The 20,527-nt window shown below is 42.9% G+C and overlaps 1 protein-coding gene across 1 annotated transcript in view; it reads left to right on the top strand.

Moving 5' to 3' along the window:
* Nucleotides 1-20,527, top strand: part of nav1b (neuron navigator 1b) — a 71,110-nt gene that overhangs the window by 44,076 nt on the left and 6,507 nt on the right. Inside the window, exons 7-23 of the mRNA XM_079510440.1 lie at nt 306-725; nt 2,325-2,366; nt 2,502-2,665; nt 3,405-3,578; nt 4,104-4,156; nt 6,272-6,295; nt 6,752-6,829; nt 10,053-10,136; nt 10,852-10,929; nt 12,153-12,279; nt 12,887-13,008; nt 15,478-15,656; nt 15,854-16,007; nt 16,503-16,695; nt 17,555-17,649; nt 18,244-18,339; nt 18,861-19,029. Coding sequence (XP_079366566.1) covers nt 306-725; nt 2,325-2,366; nt 2,502-2,665; nt 3,405-3,578; nt 4,104-4,156; nt 6,272-6,295; nt 6,752-6,829; nt 10,053-10,136; nt 10,852-10,929; nt 12,153-12,279; nt 12,887-13,008; nt 15,478-15,656; nt 15,854-16,007; nt 16,503-16,695; nt 17,555-17,649; nt 18,244-18,339; nt 18,861-19,029 — 2,252 coding nt within the window. The remainder of the gene's footprint in view (nt 1-305; nt 726-2,324; nt 2,367-2,501; nt 2,666-3,404; nt 3,579-4,103; nt 4,157-6,271; nt 6,296-6,751; nt 6,830-10,052; nt 10,137-10,851; nt 10,930-12,152; nt 12,280-12,886; nt 13,009-15,477; nt 15,657-15,853; nt 16,008-16,502; nt 16,696-17,554; nt 17,650-18,243; nt 18,340-18,860; nt 19,030-20,527) is intronic.

Here is a 20,527-nt window from a genome sequence, read left to right as displayed (position 1 = left end):
ACACTATACAGAACCAGAAAAGATCATGTCACAACATGTTGTTTACAGTATAGCAGTCATTGTTGTCACTTGTCAAGTTGGATTATGGAGGTGATGAGATCTACTTTTAAACAACAATAAAACTTTTTAAAATGACGTAATACAACTGTTTATATAAGCAAGGGAAAAAGCAACTGCGTGCTTCAGTATGTATTGTATTGTGTACTCATGCCTTATGCAGGATCTCTGAACAGCATGTGTCAGGACTCACCCTTGTTTTCTGCGCCACCTGTTGACTGTTCTGTCTCCTCATGTCTAATTCATAGGATGCTCAACTGCAAGTCTCTGGGGCGTCCTCCTAGCTTGGCTCACCTAGACAAGGTCAACTACAACAGCCTGGACTCTTGTGTGATCATCCAGGACCTGCCACCCAAAGTTCCCCCTTACTCCAAGCTCCAGGACCTGGCTGGGTCTCGCGTTGGCCCTCGCCTCACTCCCAGCCCGGCCCCTGTCCTTCACATCGACTCCCCTGGGTCTTACACCAGCGAGTGTCTGAGCGGCCGCAGCTCTCCCCTGCTGTACCCCAAGCTGTCGGGCATGCACCGCAGCATGGAGTCCCTGCCACTCCAGATGAGTGTCCCGCCCTGTGGGAGGTTTGTCAGGACAGAGGCACATTACAAAGAGGAGACAAGGGGCACGGGAACCTGGGGGGCAGGGAGCAGAACATCCCTAAACCTCCCTGACAGGTGGGTCAAGGCTGGAGAGTTTTGGCACTCAGTGGTGTTGACACTTACTCCCTGTACCTGTGCCGTTCCAAAGGGAGGAACAGTGTTAATCCTGTGGATTCCATTGGCTTCCCTTTCCAAATTAAAAGCCTGAGTTACTCTTAGCTGCGTGCAGCAGGTGTTGCACACCGAGAATAGCCAATCTACAAGCTCACAACGCATCTCAGGGCCGATTCACACTATGGTCCCGGGTGCGCACTCGGGACCACTTGGCAGATGTTGTGGTAGTGTGAATGATGCGTACCGTTCCCGGGAGCGGATCGCCCAACCGTCCCCGGGACCGCATGGGGGGCGGGTCTCTGGACCGTTGAAGTGTATTCAGATACGGATCGTTCCAATGTGAATGCATGCGTACCTAAAGAAGGAAGTGGACTGTTTTTTTTAAGAACGTGACATAATCTCTAGTCGACGAGCCAAGCGTCAACAAAAAAACACACACACACGCTGCACGACGCGTAACACCAGCGCATTTCTCAACGCCGCCCGTCTCCTGTTGAATCTGCGTATATGCGCAGACTGGCGCAGTACGCGCTGATCTTATTCTGCCAATTATGTGGCTCTTGGGCTTTGCTTGGCGTATAGTCTCGGGCCGAGCTAAACAAAATAATAATGATGCTAAAGTAGAATCGATAGCAAACTAATCAAACACGACACTGGAGCACAGAACTGACTGACACAGTGAATAGCAGGCAGGCTGACAGTGAAGTAATATAACGGCAAAGAGCCAAAGAGGCAATGCAATGCAGTGTGTCTGGATTTATTGGAGACAATGTCGCAGAGTTGATGGTCAGTGTCCGTGCGTGCCAGCCATCAAGCACACCGCCACCTGGAGGATCAATGTGTGTTATGCAAGTGTACCCGGGTGTGCTGTTGAATCTCTGGCAATGTGAATCATGGCCAGCGGGGACCAGGCAACCGTATTCGGAAACGGTTCGAATGAAATGGACTCAGTCCGTCTCAGTGTGAATCCCCTATCAGTGTGACGTGTTGAGAGCATGTAGATCTTGTAGCTAGTATAGCGCTTGTAAGACTGAGGGCTCCATTTTCGTCACCGCTAAACCCCTTATCCCTAAACTTATTTGCCTTTTTTACTATTTTGAAAAACATTTTTGAATAGTTCAACTAGCCAATCTACATTGACATGTTGTGAGCTTGTAGACTGGCCATTTTAACTATTCAAAAATGTTTTGCGAAATAGTAAAAAAGGCAAAGAAGTTTAGGGATAAGGGGTTTAGCGGTGACGAAAACGGAGCCCTGAGTGTGTTGCATCGTGTTGCGTTTGGACGGTGTAAAAAAAATTAACCAGGGCAAATGGGTGACACTGTCCAAACGCAACCGTCGGCAGTGGAGCACCCTTCATTGACCTTAAAGGGAACATTCCTTGCGTTGACGAGTACGTGCCGCTGACGGACGCCTGCTGGCTGCAGTGGAGCTTCGGCGTAACACTGATCTTTCTACTGCATAGGTTGACCCCAGTACCTGTACTGTTTGATGAACTGTCTCTCATTATGTCTATTTATTATTTTCTATATATTTATGGCAACTTGTCTTCTTTTACAGTTTGCAAACTGACAGGAACACCCTACCGAAGAAAGGCTTAGAGTATGTCTCAATAATAACTTCTCAATAATTACAAGAACATATGTATCTGAAGGCTTATGCTCCATCACAATTAATGCTCTCTCTCTCTCTCTCTCTCTCCCCCCCCCCCCCCCCCCCCCCCCCCCCTCATGTCAGACGCTACAGCTCTAGCCTATCAGATAGTGACGGAGCAGGGAAACATGGGAGGCGTCACTCCCACAACATTGTCAGCATGACGGAGAGCGACAGCCCACCTCAGCTGCCCTCCCCCACCCGTGCGCTGCACCCCTCCTCTGGCAAAGCCCCTCTCACCAACGTCGGTGAGTCTCCACTTCATCAGCTTTCCTGCCAAGTTCCAAAAAGTTCTCCTGCTATGAGCGTTGAACCTGATAAGACTGCAGAGACTCGTTAAGCTGTCAAAATACCGTTGCTTATTGGCTGTTTAAGCTTTGCGAAAGAAGGACAAAGTGCATTCCATGTCAACTCACATGTTGAATGACCAGTTAACTACTTAACTACTAAGAAACACCATGTTGACATACCGTAGTTAATACACACTTTTGTGTTCTGAGGGGATATCACGTTATGCTATTAAACCAAGTGGAAAATGACTATGCCACATGTGGAGTCATTTCATTTTGGCTACAATATACTTACTATACAAAATAGAGAGGAAAGGTAGTTTCACGTGTGTGTGTGCGTGCGCGCGTGTGTGTGTGTGTGTGTGTGTGTGTGTGTGTGTGTGTGTGTGTGTGTGTGTGTGTGTGTGTGTGTGTGTGTGTGTGTGTGTGTGTGTGTGTGTGTGTGTGTGTGTGGGGTGTCACTTAATCTATATTTATCTGTTTGACTGTTGTGGACCATCAGTGTCGTCTTACACTGTGTCATCAGAAATGGGGCGGCATCCCTAGATGGTGTGTGTGTGTGTATGTGTGCGTGTGCGTGTGCGCGCGCGTGTGACTGAGAAAGATTCAAACTTTTGGATACTGTGTTTACCCATACAGTTTAATGTCTGTCACTCTCCATCACAACCTCACTCTCTCAACCTTTCTTTCATCGTAGTTGCCCCGATTTCGAGTGGCTCCCACAGGATTACCCGCTCTAACAGCATAGGCCCCCCCAGCGAATCAGCTTACGACCTCTATGGTTCATCTCCCCTCGGCAGCAGTATGTCGCTGGCTGACAGACCCAAGAGCATGATGCGATCTGGGTCGTTCCGTGAGCCTGGCGAAGATGGTGAGCATGCTCAGAGAAGCCCCCTTCTAGGGAGCCACGCAACATGACCTAAAGCCTGACATATACATAGTCACACAAAGGTGTCCCGCACTGAAAACAACGCATTGTGAGCTTGTAGATCGGCTATTTTCGGCATAGGACACGGGTGTGCAGTATAAATCAGGCTTAAAGAGAGTCTGTTCATTCTGTACAAAATCTGTCTTGTTTTTCTGAACAGAGAGATAAAGAGCAAGTATTAGGGATGAGTTATATAAGGGCCTAATGAGCTGAAAGAAAACTGGGTCAGCTTATTAGTCCCATTTCTAAGACTTGCTCTCCATCTTTGCTTGGATGTACTTCATCTCTTTAGTATTGTCAGCATTCTATTTGATACTAGAGTTCATCATTTCCTCTCACTGTGTCACGCACACAACAATGTCGTACTGATCCTGTACATTGTGCTGTGTATATGTAGTAAATATGCATCGTACAGCAGAGATTGGGTAGCCAATAAAGTGTTCCACTTTCTCATTTATTATTTTCCAGTACATGGTTCTGTCCTCTCTCTGGCATCGAATGCCTCATCAACCTATTCCTCGGTGAGTAGATAGTTATTTCTTGCTTTTGTTGTTTGTGAAATACCAAGTGTATTTATGAGCTAAACTGCTTTTTGTTCACTTTACCAAGTGATCATTTAAGATAATTTAAGAGTGCATTAAGGGGAAGACAAAGCACGCACACACGCACGCACGCACACGCGCACGCACGCACGCACGCACGCACGCACGCACGCACGCACGCACGCACGCACGCACGCACGCACGCACGCACGCACGCACGCACGCACGCACGCACACAAACACACACACACACACACACACACACACACACACACACACACACACACTGTCTGCACTTGCTCAATAAAGATACATCTTTATTGAGCAAGTGCAGACAATGTGCAGGTGTATTTTAGTCCCTAGATATTGCCTGTTGAAATAACAATGAAACTAGAAAAAGTGCCCCTCGGGGCACAGGTCTCCACCAGGGCAGGTCAGGTTGTGGCCTCCTGGGGCACAGGTCTCCACCAGGGCAGGTCAGGTTGTGGCCTCCTGGGGCACAGGTCTCCACCAGGGCAGGTCAGGTTGTGGCCTCCTGGTGGTGCTATAATAGGCCAATGTGAAAAGGGTACAATTTCTTCTTATGACTTGGATGGCAATTGGATGATTTGAGGCATTTTGTTCCAAAAATGTGTTTTGCAAAAATCCACCTGTTGGTGGCGCTATAACAGGCCAATGTGAAAAGGTGGGATATATTCCTCAGCCTAGTAGGAACGTCTGTGAAAGATTTCACATAAATTGCACGCTGCGTTCAGGATTTGAGGCTTTTTGTTCAAATCGGGCCAATCCTGCAAATTTTGAAAGTCACTGTTAGCCAATCAGGATGGAATTATGCAATATCGGACAGATCTGTCTTGATCACATGACTATAGAGATACTGTGTAACGATTTGCTGGATTTTTGGACAAAATATGAAGGAGTAATATCAAAAAAATTGTTTTACAAAAGTCGGCCACCTGGTGGAGCTATAACAGGCCGTTCTGGAAAATGTGGGGCAGAGGTTCATCGTTGGCATCCAGGGAGTGTGTGTGCAAAGTTTGGCATGGTTCGGGCCAACGGTGCCGGAGATTAGCTGGTAACGGACGGACGGAAGGACGGACACACACACACACACACACATGGACGGAGTGCAAAACATACTCTCTCCCCATGCCTTCGGCCTGGTGGAGACAATAACAATCTCGATGACAGCTGTAAATACAGTTCTAACCCTGGAATACAGTTCTAATTGCAATGGACTGTAAATACTGTATGCTACATACAATCCAACAGTTACAATTATGTTGTAATTCATTTTGTTTTATTTCTATTGCATGAGAATCCTTGCTTTGCTTCTTTTTTTACTATTTTTTTTCTCACAATCTTACTCTCATTCTGTTGTAATTATAATTCAATATAACATATGTAACATCTGTAACAAAACTGCAAACAAAGAAAAAGACAGATGTCAGTCTGAAGTGTGGCTGAGACACAAATGCAATTGGCAAGGAACAGACATAGCAGCTTCTGGGTTACTCTTAGGCCTGAGATCAGATTCTAAAAATGTCTTCTACATCCTGACAGTTTTCTGAAAAAGCTATGTTTCTATGTCAGTGGTTCTTCGATTTTTCAAAAATAGCAGACCTACAAGCTCGTAGCACTCGGTGGCGCGCTATGAGCTTGTAGATCTGCTATTTTTTAATAGCTAAAGCATAACATAATGCTAACACCAAAAGGGGTTCCCGCCCCAAAATGGGTTAAAACGTTATTCTAGAAGTTCTGGTATACAGCAGTGTTGCCTACATTTAACTCTCTTGGGTTACCATGGTTTAAGTATATTTAGTATATATACTTAAGTATATTCAGTGACCTCTTAACCCCTCTTGAACTCATTCTCACTAATCTAATTCGTGACCTCAAATGCCCGTCATGTTGTACGCTCCCACTGGCCTGATACCAACTCCAAGCACATAATTTAACACCTGTTATCTATCTCTAGCGTCAAACATATTTACTCTGTCTACTAGTTAGTGCCCTTATCTGCCCCTGAAGCTCACATTGTGACCCTATTCCCCCCTACTGTTTGTTTATTTACCTTCACCATGCTGTCTTTAGAACGAGGAGAGGATACAAGGAGAGGTAAGGCAAACGGGCTGGTCCTCTTCTGCTCACTCTATGTCCATTTCTCCAAAAGCATGTCTCCATTCCACCAAGTCCATCCATCCAACTGTGTTTTCACTCTGTTTCTCTGACTCTTGAACGAGTTCACAGCCAGCGTCATTTCCATTAATATCATCCGCAATGTCTGTCCACACACATTATAACAAATTTCATGAATAATGTCAGTGCCAGTAGCAGATTTAACAGTAACGATTGACCCAGATTTGACTGTAGGCCTATTAAGAATCATTCTGATCAATATGTATAAAAACATGTTGGTGCACTGTTGTGACATTTCATGGCTGTACAGCATTTCATTATCATGGTAAAAGCCAGACTTAACATCCACCATACAGTACTTGTGTGATCAGTGTCAATTTGTCTGTAAAGTGCAGTCTCCACACTGCTTGGTCTTACTGTTCACTCTTTTCACAGCAAATCCGCAAATTGAGACGAGAGCTGGAGTCTTCCCAGGAGAAGGTTGCCACCTTGACCACCCAGCTCAGTGCCAATGTATGTATACTAAAATCTGCCTGTATACCACCAGTTTCAGTTTACTGTAGTTCCCCCTTGTAATTGACAGTAGTACAGACAGTAGATTTGTCAAAGGAATATTTTCTAGCTCCCCTTTGGCAAACCAATCTTGTAATGTCTGTGTTGGATGCATCCATTACAAGTGTTTGGTCTGAGTGAGAATGCATCATGTAAATTGTACTGCCGCTGGACAGGAGAGATTATGTTGATCCATTACTTGTAACTGAGGTTTCACCACCCAAGCCATATTAAAATATATGCATTAGGCATCGATGATGGAAAAACCACAGTACTAAAGGGAGTGAAGTGTGAGAGAAGTGCATCCTGAATAGATTTCTGAACATTGTTGTTGAGGCATAATCTATACAGACGAAAAAGAAAACAAGTGCAAGTTCATGTGTTTGTGGCACACCCCCAGGGGTTTGATTACAACCACTCCCACGCATCTTTACCCATTTTGGGCGGGAACCCCTTTTGGTGTTTTAAACATTATGTTATAATTTAGCTATTGAAAAATAGCAGATCTACAAGCTCATAGCGCGCCACCGAGTGGCGCGCTACGAGCTTGTAGGTCTGCTATTTTTGAAAAATCGTAAAAATGTGGCGCAAATCTTTCAAAGTGAATGTTTTTAACTCAGGCCTAAATGGGTTAAGAGTGATTTATAAACATGATGCACCACGTGCATAACTATGTCATGTTCCACATTCTATTACGTCTGTCCACTCCTTTCCCCTACTGTTCTCACTTTTCACCTTCCTTCAGCTAACGTTGTTTAGTCTATTAGTCACCATACTCCAAGTAAAGATGATCAATCAACATTCAACAATGAGCTGTGTGATTATCGAAGAATTATGCAGGATATGGAGGCTAATTCCACATAATATGTTCCACAGAATGCATTATTTTTAAATAACCGTACGGCTCAGAATTATAACTCTATTTGCATTGTATCAACAACTGCACTTGGATATTTGAGGATATAATTCAAAATTCTTTCAAAATTAAATGTTTTGTATCTATCATGATGTGAAAATCTAAAATTATTGGTGAATATTGGAGCTTTATTTTAGAGAATTTGATGTGGATTTACCATACTGTTTACAATCATACTTTTTTAGCTCCAAAATTATTTGGATGTCCAATGGGCATTAAAGAAGAAAGATAATCAGAAAGAATCAGAAGCGTCTTGGAGTGGTAGCAGAGTTCCCTGTCCCCTATTGAGTCAGTCAGTTGTCTTATTTTCACAATGTCAGACATGTTTTATGTTCTCCCAAAAGGTCCAAAGTTGTATTGAAATCCATGTTGGGTTTTTAAAGATATTTTGGCTTGTTCTGCCTTTATTGATAGATTGGAAAGTAATTTGACAGGAAATGGGTAGAGAGATGGGGGGGAAGACACGCGGCAAAGGCCGTCGGGATCGGGAGTCGAACCCGCAACACACATCAGGCTGGCTCAGCAGCCTAGGTGCCCAGACAGTTGAGCTAACCGTCCGGGCCTCCATGTTGGGTTTTAAGGATAGCCTTGAGCTAACATTAGCTTAAAAATTTTATCATACTGTAACGGTATAGCAAAACAATTATAATGTAAAAAAAAACAAAAAACATATATAGCAATACTGTCACCCAAATACACAATCACAGACTGTATACAAATATATTTTGATTAAAATCTATGAAATATCAAGTATTCCCTGTGGCTATGGTATCAATTAATAATAGATACTTTCAGCATGATGCGTTATGAAATAGTTATAATGATTAATGGAACCCATGAACTACAACTATTATAAACACTATTAGTGATATCCTAATCCTAGTGTGTGTTACAGTATGTGGTGTGTGAAATAACCAGAGCTTAGTTTCATAGTAAATAGATCTAATGTGATACAGCAATGTCCACTGCAAATAACCAACAAATCAACAAGAGCAAATTTGTCAGATGTGTTTGTGTGTGAGCTTGAGTCGGTGTAATAATAGTTAATAAAAGTCCATAATAGGACCATGAACTTGTAGGGCTGCACGATCCCGATTATCATTATCAGTTACTTTAATTAATATTGCAATAGTGATTCTTTAAGCAAATATATGATTTGCTTTTATCCATTTTAAAATACAAGACAAACAAAACGACAAACAAAACGGAGATAACAAAACAAGAGACAATAAAATGCGAATTAATCGTTATTCTTAAACACGCTTATTGTTCATGATGTTTTTTGGTGGAAAGGGGTGTTTTTACTATTTTCTTAATGTGTCTGTTGCTCATTGTGCATATCAGCCTCTGTGATTTTATTGCTCCTCTATGAGGCTGATGGATGGAGAAGATGGGTTGCACAGGGTTCTGTTTCTATTAAACTCTGTATACTTTTTAAAAGGTACAGAGTCTAACCAAATATGGTGTATGAAATAGTTGGCAAGTTTCAGTGAAACATAAAATCACAATTTTACTTTCGATGAATTGGGCAGTCCTACTTCGAACCCAGGCCTAATGCCGCTGTCCCTCTTTCCTCCTTGTACTTTTGGACTGACCGCTGCCCCCTGCTTGGCTCCCATTGACCCACGCCATTGGATGTTGGGTGTATCAGCTTGGCCAGGTTTGTTCCACTGTCACTTCCAGAACCTTCTCTCCGTCTGTACGGTGCCGCATGATTCCTTTTGAGTGAAGCCCAGGCTGGGCGGTGGCCGTCAGAGATATCGAGAGACTGCCTGCAACTGACACTTCACCTCGAAGCATGTTGTCCATTATCATTACAGTAAACCACACACTGACCTTGACATTCCATCACCAAAGGAAATAGAAAGATCATAACATCATAACATAACATCTAATGCTGCAGTCATGAAACACAGAGTTCAATAAGGATCCACATTGCATTATACACAAATACACATCACATTCAGTACTAAACTCTAAACATGCTAAATTTGGTTGAAGAGGTCTGTGCCCAGGCGTCACATCGCTGTCATCCCTCACATCTGGCACCTAACCCCTTCTTTCATCTAGCTGGTCATTGCTCCCTCCCTCCCATGTCTTCCCTGCAGAAGGAGAGAGCCATTCGCTTGATGCTGAACCTGTGAGACAGCAGACCTTTCTGTTGCAGCCTGTGACTTATATGTCTCTCCTGTCTTGTGTGTTTGTCTATGCTCTCTCTCTCTCTCTCTCTCTCTCTCTCTCTCTCTCTCTCTCTCTGTATCTTAAAAGGCTAACCTGGTAGCGGCATTTGAGCAGAGCCTGGCGCTGATGACAGCACGCCTACAGACACTGTCTGCATCCTCAGAACAGAAGGTATCACACAGAAATCAGGCTGTTTTATTTTATTTTATTATAATGATGTTATTTCATTTAATTGGAAAGTTGGAGCATTTTGTATTATTTTAGCATTTTATTTGGATTTATCTAAGAAACTAAAAGTCTCCCAACATACCTGTATGCGTTGTTGCATTGACCGTACCCAGCATACATTATCCTAGCTCTTTAGAATGAATACCCCAAAACACCAATACCCTTACAGGGAATAACCTTGAAAACGGCCCAAGGAAAACTTCCAGTTGTGGACTAATTGATGGAAATAGAAGTTGGAACAGTCTTGAAAAGAAAACACAGGCAGATTTTTTTTTTCCTGCTCAGGTTTTATTCCATTATGTACTAGGTCTGACCTGAGATCAGATTCTAAAAATGTCTTCTACATCCTGACAGTTTTCTGAAAAAGCTATGTTTCTATGTCAGTCGTTCTTTGATTTTCCAAAAATAGCAGACCTACAAGCTCGTAGCGCACCACTCGGTGGCACGCTATGAGCTTGTAGATCTGCTATTTTTCAATAGCTAAAGCATAACATAATGCTAACACCAAAAGGGGTTCCCGCCCAAAATGGGTTAAATCACTTTGGTTCTGTGTTTAGAGGCACCTCGGGGCAAAAACATTGTCTTCATCTTCTGGCCTATCGGCCTGGCAAACATGATAACTAAGTTTATTTAAACTCATTCACCGTCACTTCTACAGGAATCTGAGTTGTCTGAGCTGAAAGATACCATTGAGATTCTGAAGGTCAAAAACACTGAAGCGCAGGAAATCATCCAGGTGGCTTTGACACACACACACACACACACACACACACACACACACACACACACACACACACACACACACACACACACACACACACACACACACACACACACACACACACACACACACACACACACACACACACACACACACACACACACACACACACATTCTGCTCTGTGTTTAGAGGCACCTCAGTGTGGCATCCATTTGGGATTAGATCACACTCATTATTTAGCAATCCTTTGTAAAACAGGCCCTTAGTAAAACTGTAGACACCAATGAAGCCAATCAGAGTGGAATATGACAAAGCTTAATAATAAATGCTCATCATAACTCCACAGATTATGTGTATCATTTGTGTGAGGTTAGGACAAATCAGTAGGAGTAATAGCTGGAGTTTTTTATTTAGGAGAATGTGAAATAGTCGGACATGTGGCCTAAATAGGGAGTTGCATCATGATCTAATGAATCCAGGGACAATTTAATCTACAATCACCAAAACATAATGCGGGCTGTTATAGTGCCACCATGAGGCCGTCAGGCCGATTTGAAAATAATTGTGGTGGAGGTTCTTCCTTGGCCTATTGGAGCATGAATGCAAAGTTTCACACTGATTGGTCCAGTGAGATTAGTTGTAAACTCACTGTCTGACACACGGGGCAAAAACATCGTCTTCATCTTCTGGCCTGTCGGCCTGGCAAACATGATAAATGAGACGTAGCTTGCGGAGTTAGTTCAGTCAGTCACACTCAAGGGAGTTCATGCCGTGCTCAAAGGCGCATACTATACTCAAGGGGTTAACATGCTGCATTACTATGTGGGTGTATTCAGTGTGTGCAAGACCCTCATGTCATTCGCTGATGTGGCAGTCAGCTGACCAATTGGGCGGGCTACTTAAGCTCACTAGTCTGCATGCTCTTCCTGCCTTCCTTCTGCTATGGTTCCTGGTTGTTATGTGATGTTTGCTCCCACCACCACCCCAGCACCACCGGTGGGCTCTGCTATTTATGCTCCCCATGGGGGGGTTATTGTATATCTATCTCCCTGCTCTTAATGTTTTATGTTGTTGCTTAATCTTGCCGAGCAGGGAGAAATCCAGCAGAGCCGAACGCCAATTCAAATATCATATGCACACTCATTACTCATTCTGTAATAAATATTGGTAAATCTATTCGTGAGTTGTCTGACTGAACTAAGTTTTTATTTAAACTCATTCACCGTCACTTCTACAGGAATCTGAGTTGTCTGAGCTGAAAGATACCATTGAGATTCTGAAGGTCAAAAACACTGAAGCGCAGGAAATCATCCAGGTGGCTTTGAGTAACCCAGAAGTTCCAGAACCAGAGGTCACACCAACAGGTAGGGGTCAAACGCTGTATCATTCTGTAAATCATTTTTATAAGTAGACTGGAAGGAAAAACGTTCCTGAGATGTGGCAAACAGGATGCCTTCTTCAGGGTATGAAGAAGGGATACCCTGAAGAAGGCATCCTGTTTGCCGAAACGTCGGTTCAATAAAAGTTTCTAGCATCGTGACTACGAGCTGTGCGGCCTCTTTTCTTTTCTTTCTTTGTCCAAGCCTACTGATCATTCCCAGCGAGTTTCCCTGAACTTCCACCCATTTGGTCTTGGTACCTTGACCTTGATTGTGACCTTAACATGCACATTTGTATGCAATAAATATAAAACATGCACATTTGTTCTCGGGTTCACAGACAAGACATACCGAGAGATACATGCACACACGCATGCATGCGCGCGCACACACACACACACACACACACACGGTCGGGTCAGGGTATTCGGTCAGGGTATCTGAAATCTGCAATGGAGAAAGCGTACAGAACCTTTTTTTCCTTCCTAAATTGGACTAATTTGCTTCCAGCATCTTCATGAGACTGTTTTGCAGTGTGCACAGTAGCACTCCCATTCAACTTACGTATGTATTATTTTCATCTGGCGAACAGAACTGCTGATCAACCGTCAGAACTCGTCAGAGAGCCTCTCCAGCCTCAACAGCACCACCAGCCACTCCAGTCTGGGTAGTCTGAAGGAGCAGGAAGCCAAGAAGAAGAAGAAGAAGAGCTGGGTGAGCGCTGAATGGTGCATGAATCTGTGCATGGTGCTGTCCCTGTGTCATATAATGCTCACAAAACAGTTCTCAATGTTTCCATAAAGGTCAGATGCATACCAGGTGCTTGGATGATTCAAAGAGCATCAGATATGTTGTCAATAACCACCAGATATCCAAAACTGTTACTTTTCAGGAGTCAAATTCAATAGCAAAAACAGCAGGGAATACAGAAAGAGGTCCAAGGCACTCTGCTACAGTCAAGTAAAAAAGCCTTTATTGAAGCGGCATCTCGGCAAAGAGCATTAAAAAGAAAGACCTACGCGTTTCGGCTTTGTATTCTCATTATCGAACCCTCGCCAACGAACACCGCACGGACCACGGCAGCGCTTCTTCTTTCTATTCAAAGCAAAAATAGCAGATCTACAAGCTCAAAACATGCTGCAACATACACGATTTGAGCCTAATGACACTTTTATGTGGGGAAAAAAACATAAAAAGTTAAAATATGGACTGGAGATACATGGTTTCTGCCGTACAGCAACGATATAAGTGGCATTGAAACCTATTATTTTTGTAGTCATTAGTCACATACTGAACGCCTTTGTGCTGACAACACACTCACACATAACCAGTGTTCTGCTTGACCTCTCTTTCTGTTTGTCCTTCTGCATGTGTGTACAGTATGTGATTCTCTGCTTTCCCTGTTACAATAGACTGTTAATGTATGACTCTGATCTCTCTCCCATGCTTCCATGCTTTTTCTTTCAGGTCTACGAGGTGAGTAATTTACAGAGTCCCAAACCCAAATCCCCTGACCACTTTTCCCTTTCCAGCTTGCAGCCCCCTTTATGAGTCGTACTAGTGAAATATTTGGAAGATAAGTCTCTTGTGATATAGAAATCTTACAGTTAATTTTCTGACTCGCTGTGCTGTGGCCATATTTGATCAATTTAAACGTCATGCTGATATTTTAAGTATGATTTGAATTAGCTACAGTAGATATTCCACATAATGAAATTCTTCTCTGACAGAGTAACTATAAAAGTAATAATTTCAGAAGTGTTAACGTGCTGTGAAATTAGAATTCCCTGTTAGAGCGTATTTAAGTTCTCTGTTGTACACAGACAAAAACTCTAGACTATACTAGGTTTTGATTACTGTTGAGTACTGTTTAGTTACAATTGTTGGGTGATAATCATCTTTGGTAACAGCTGTGATATATATCACAGCATAATTTCGGGTGTGTTTTCATCTTAACCATTAATTTGTTGTTGTGGTATTATACATAAATACATACAATGATATCCATAAACAGGGTAAAACTACAGTACACTCATACAGCAGCATGATTAAGAAAAAAATTGAGCCCACATACAATACTTTACAGTTGTAAAATTTGCTATAGGCTACTTAAGATTTGCTTTGGGAGGCCTGATGGAGGGGAAAGGAACTGGTCCACCCGCTACGTCCAGCCGGGGGAATTCCCCCCTGTCAGGTGAAAAGAAGCAGCTTGGACTCCTCATGCATAGAAGGAATCATGAGGTCAGTCCGCTGCCCCCCCAGGTTGGCAGAGGAAGTGTAGCGCCCATCATTACATTAGATAATTGACACTGGGAGCATAAAAATTAGTTCCAAAATCGTGGGATAAAGATTATATTAAAATAAAAAAGATTTGCTTTGGGAAATGGGCTTTATTGCAGATAGGTCAATGTAGAGAGACAGGAAACCAAGGACAGAGAGAGAGGAGACACATGGCTTGGATTTGAACCTGGGTCCTCATGCTCACAAGGAGCGTACAGTATGTAAGGAGCGCTTCGGTCTTTGAATAATCTGGTCAATCTGCGCCAATCTGAGCCACCAGGCACCCAGTATACAGTTATTTTATATGGCTTGGCTAACTGTGCACTGAGCCAAAGCCATGTGGTCTGCTTTTTCCATCTCACAGTACTCTATTCCCTGAATGGTCATTAAAAGTTAAAACCCAGGGTTTATGAGCTGCACTGTTTAATTTGTGTGTTCTCTACTCATTGCTGACTAAGCTGAGTCAATATTGTCATTATACATGCATCCAACTGACCAGTAATTCACCATTCTGCCAGATTAGTTCAGGGTATTCCTGTCCATCCTGTTCTGCCTCAGAAAAGTGGACATAACCAGAGTTGGAAATGGAAGTGATTTGAGTATTTATTATTATTACTCACTGGGTACATTGTTAATTTATAGATTCAAACCTACAGTATAGCATGAACCAGGTGGTTACTGAAAACCAAGTGGATCAGATTGTTTGGACAATCACATGACAGCTTGGGAAAGTCACCTGTTCATGCGATCAACATCTTGCCCAACACTATCAGAGGTGTTGTTATAATGTAAACTACAAACTATAGCCATCTGGCATTCCAAGACGTTTAAAATAAATGTTACTTGGCCTGGGTCTGGTCGTCAGACCTTTGCTGACAGTAAGCTTATTTCCTCTCTGAACAGCTACGGAGCTCCTTCAACAAAGCCTTCAATAAGAAGGGTTCCAAGCTCTCAGCCTCGTATGCTGACATTGAGGAGATAACCACCCCAGAAACCTCTGCACCCTCATCCCCCAAAGTCCACCATGATGAGGACAACCGTTCCGCAACGATAAAGTCCTCTACATCTGCATCTTCCTCCGGGTGAGATCACAGAGCACGCCCAGATAATCACTGCAACATATGGCACACATACATTTCAATTGTCTAATGACAGATAAATACTGTACATGTCCACATTGGAATTACAACCACAATTTTGATGTTGCCAAGACTCATTTCCTGTTATTCTACTTTTTAAACACATGTTATCCTTCCAAAATATTATATAACATCGGCAGACACTGCGGAGACGCTGACGAGGATGACAAGATGGTATCGAACCTTCGTTCAAAACTCTGGGAGAAGGAAAGGAAACTTACGGACATCCGCTTGGAGGCCCTCAGTTCCGCCAGTCAGTTGGAACAGCTGCAGGACGCCATGACGAGCATGGAGGTAACGTGTGATCAATGTGTTAGATTAAACAGGGTGCTCCAGGGCCCCCTCCTTTTTCCCTTTACACCAAGGGCTCCATTTTCGTCACCGCTAAACTCCTTATCCCTAAACTTCCATTTTTTACTATTTTGCAAAACATTTTTGAATAGTTAAAATGGCCAGTCTACAAGCTCACAACGTGTCAATGTAGATTGTCTAAAAATGCTTTTCAAAATAGTAAACAAAAGGCAAAGAAGTTTAGGGATAAGGGTTTTAACGGTGACAAAAATGGAGCCACAAATTTCTTTAGTCAATGAATATCCATTGGAATTTGTTGAGTAATCAATTTGATTTGTTTATTTAATCAAAATCAATATATAACATTTTGTGAATTAATTTAGTAAAAATGTATTACAATTATGGTAATTACATTGCAAGTACACCATTTTAATTGTGTATTACAATACATCCTGAAGTGGAGTTGACTAATTGTAATACTGCTGGTTTTGTCTGTAGATGACAGTGGAGAGCTTGAAGACTGAGAATGACAAGCTGAAGACAGGCGGCCCCTCCCCCTCTCTGGGCCCTTCTAACTCTGTCTCGCAGTCTTCAGGTCTCACAGCCCTCGGGGGTTCATCACCGCGCCAATCTGTTGCCATGCACATGCCCAAAAGCTACAGCAGGGGGCTGAGTGACGGGAGCAACTCAGGTGACACTCCTCCCCAACACTGACCTAGAATTCATTGAATCCCCCACAAGGACGTCTGGGCTCCCATAAAAGTTGGGTTTGCCACATACGACAAGCCTTGTATTATTGCTTACAATCTACTTTTAGTTAGGCATTTAGTAGACGCTCCTAATCCAGGGCGATTTACAATAAGCAAGAACAACAATACATCGAATACATATAGACAAATAGTCATAAGCAAGCTATGAATCTAACATCCGTCTAACAGTAGAATATCTGTAGAATGAAACTGAGTATACACTATAGAGTGCTAAGTCTACATTATATGCTTTCTAAATTACATACGTTTAGCCTTTGCATACGCCTGCAAGGTCGTCAAGGCTAGGGCAAGTGCTACGGCAAGTGCTGCGGGTTAAGGTGAAGTCTGAAGAGGTACGTTTTCAGACTACCTGTTTAACCCAGGTCTAGTGGTAGACATACATCTTACAGTATCTCCATCAATGTCAGTGCTCAATTAGTGTCTTAATCATGGGGTCTTTCATTGATTCAAAATGAGCTTAATTAAGATTAAGTGTATTAAGAGAACCAGGGACATCCACGTACGTTAAGCCCAAACCACACCGGTAGGGACTCCTTGGTACAAAACCGTTTTAAGGTCAACCACACCAATGCAACTCATTTCCTTTAGGCTATATGATGTGTAAAAGTATGTACTTTATTCTGTGCAATTCATCTAGTGCCTACGGAGCAAAACCCAGATTCATTTAACTGTAATGTTTACACTATGAGTTAAATGAACACTGGATGTTGCTGGGTAGCTTACTTCATGACATGTGGCACTACAGGTGCTTAATCTTTGTTTTTGTTTTTCTTCCGACAGATGTCTTCACAGATTCCATCAGTCTGTCCTTACAGAGAGACGACCACCGTGTCAGGGTTGTTGTCTCCATTGCCGATTTACATGTCTTCAAAGACGTAAGTATTTTCACACGCTGTGGTTAATCTCCCATGGACCATTTACTGTATTGCTTCCAGCAGCGATATAATCAAATATTTGTACTGTACTTCCAGGGTTTCCCAAACAATGAGTCAGGACCCATTTTGGAGTTGCTCACCCATTTTCATGGGGTTTGACTAAAAAAAGTAAAAAATAATGATACATATAAATAAGAAATCTTTTTTTATTTTTTTAAAGGAAATCCAGAAATATAACAAACGAACAATTGAGAAATTGTGAAAATAGCAGATCAATACTGTTTAAGTTCACAATATTATGTCACAAGGTGACACATTGTGGACTTTGTAGATCGCCACGTTATTAATTCATAATGTAATTTTGTAGGCCTCCTGTCTGGGTCCTGGGGGATCTCCAAGTTTATCTTTGGGGTTTCAGGCTGAAACTTTTGGTTACCCCTGCTGTACTGTACTGTACTGTACTGTACTGTACTGTACTGTACTGTACTGTACTGTACTGTACTGTACTGTACTGTACTGTACTGTACTGTACTGTACTGTACTGTACTGTACTGTACGTTTTATTACCTATCACTCCCATTGTTCATTGGATAGGAGGTGAAACAACAGGACTTCTTCATTGGTACAGTCAGGGTGAATGGCAGGATGGATTGGTCCATGCTGGATTCAGCTGTCAGCCAGGCTTTTAAGGTGAGATAATGTCCTCAGATGACATGGTTCGCCAAAGATGGTTTACCTTAATTTCTATGAACTAGATGTACACATTGTGGCAGTGTATACTGTGCAACAAAATCATTAGTGTTAATTTAACTCTTGAGATTGACACATTTAGTGATCATGTCATTCATTCAGAATGCGCTATTAACTTTGTTTAGTTTGAACTTGAATTACCCTGAAAAGGATCCAAAGCTTGTCGTGTAATATGTGATCTAATGTAGTTTGTTGTTGTTGGACTGTCATCTCCATCCTCAATACTGTATAAGCATGAGTCATGACAAAGAAGAGGCCATCTAATCCCCATGGCCTGCTTCAAGGACATGCATTGGAAACAGCAGCTGTCATTAGCTACAGATACAAAGGACAGTTGTTAGCAAAACCCATCCTCGTGATTGCATGTTTGATTCTGTCCTTGTAATACAAACGATTTGATGGAATATAGCCAGGTTTATTCCATATTGGTACAGTGATATTGTCTCTTGTCTCTAATGTAGGTGTATATAGCCAAGGTGGACCCGACCTCCAGCCTCGGTCTGTCCACTGACTCCATCTACAGCTACAGCATGGGGCACATTAAAAGGCTGTTGGGAGGAGAGGCACCAGAGAGCCAGCCATCTCGCTGCATGTCTAGAGGCCCCAGCAGCATCACAGTGGCACTCAAAGGTCTGTAGTAGTGGGGAAGTATATATATATATATACTATATATATATATATGTACCATTAACACAATCGGTGCCGGGATGCCTTCAAAATAGGAGCTCTGGGGTGCCGGAAAAACATGGCCGCTTTTACTCTGAAGCCTTCCTTGGGTTCCCTAGGAAGTGTGGAGCCGTCCTAAGGACGGAAACGGTTAAGCTCATACTGAAACTTAATCAACTGAATATGTTGATTGCTACACTGCAAGAGCTACTTTTCGTGCGAATAAGACAAGTCAGTGTCTGGGCTAATGAGCCAGATGATGTTTTTGTTGGAAGAAGCCTGCAGCTTGCATTTTGAATGTCAGCTGTTAATTTTAGAAAGCGGGGATCTGTTGACTGAACACTAGCATAGTATACTGTATACTCCTCCACAGGAATACTTACAATGATTTATGACTGGGATTCCCTGATTACCTTAGGTGGCTATCAAGTGTTCAGCGAGTAGAATTCTAAACTCGTATGAGAGCAAATCCTTATCAAAGCAACTGCATTTGTGCCTGCCCGTCTCTGTTGGTGAGTAAGCACAGCTCCGTCGGCCATGCTTAAGACTGACGCTTTGTCTGCTTCTAAGGTCTTGCAAAGTTCAACATGGATGTATTTACTTTGGAAATTGCCTGGCAGTCATCTCCCTAAACTGAAACATAAACTCAGCTGACCTGATTGCGGCGTGAAATGTAACCCTGTTTGAATAGATAAACACAACCGTATATATTTGCTTTGTTGGGAGTGTATTATAGAGAGTGATGTTGCTACATTGCAATGTTTTCAACTCTTACTGTTTATGGTCTAATATCATACTAAAAAGAGAACCAGTATTAAGTACATCAGGGTCAAAGTCACAGCCCACTGATAATAGAAGTAACAAAAAAGGATGTAGAATTACGAGGAAATAGAAAAAGCCTGTCTTTGTTTTCTTAAACCTTGATCAGAGAATTCTGAGGGTAAGAAGGTGCGACTAAGGTTGCGACTCAAGAGGGGAAGGGAAGGGTAATGCAGTCTTATACTGGGATTCCACGGGACGGTAGCACATATGTAGACCCCATTAGTGACTCTATACCAAAGAGGTACCATCACTGATTATGAAGACAGTGCTTGCTTGGTAGTCGACCCCTCTCCGCCTTTGCGAGGAAAGAATGCCAGCACTGACTGAACTGGGAGAGGCAGACTTGGCTCTGGGTAACATGATCCCCATGCAGCCTGGTGTCACAGGCAGGCCCAGCTGGTCCAGTACCCTCAGACACTCAGACCCCCGGCCTAGATGCATGGGGGTGGGTGAGGTGATATATATTACACTCGTCCTGAAGGCTGGTGGGGGGAAGCACCTCCTCTACGCTTGATGTGGAGCTATTTTCAGAACAGACTGTTGGAGCTCCAAGTTGTTTATGAAGGACATGCAAGGTGGCCCTTCCTGAACTAATTTCTGCCAAAGGCTCTAGCTTTCTTAACTGTATTGTTATAGTATA

The sequence above is a fragment of the Electrona antarctica genome (genome assembly GCF_951216825.1).
Source record: "Electrona antarctica genome assembly, chromosome: 9".
Classification (NCBI taxonomy): domain Eukaryota; kingdom Metazoa; phylum Chordata; class Actinopteri; order Myctophiformes; family Myctophidae; genus Electrona; species Electrona antarctica.
The sequence above is the reverse complement of the archived record's forward strand: the minus strand, read 5'-3'. Positions and strand labels throughout refer to the sequence as shown.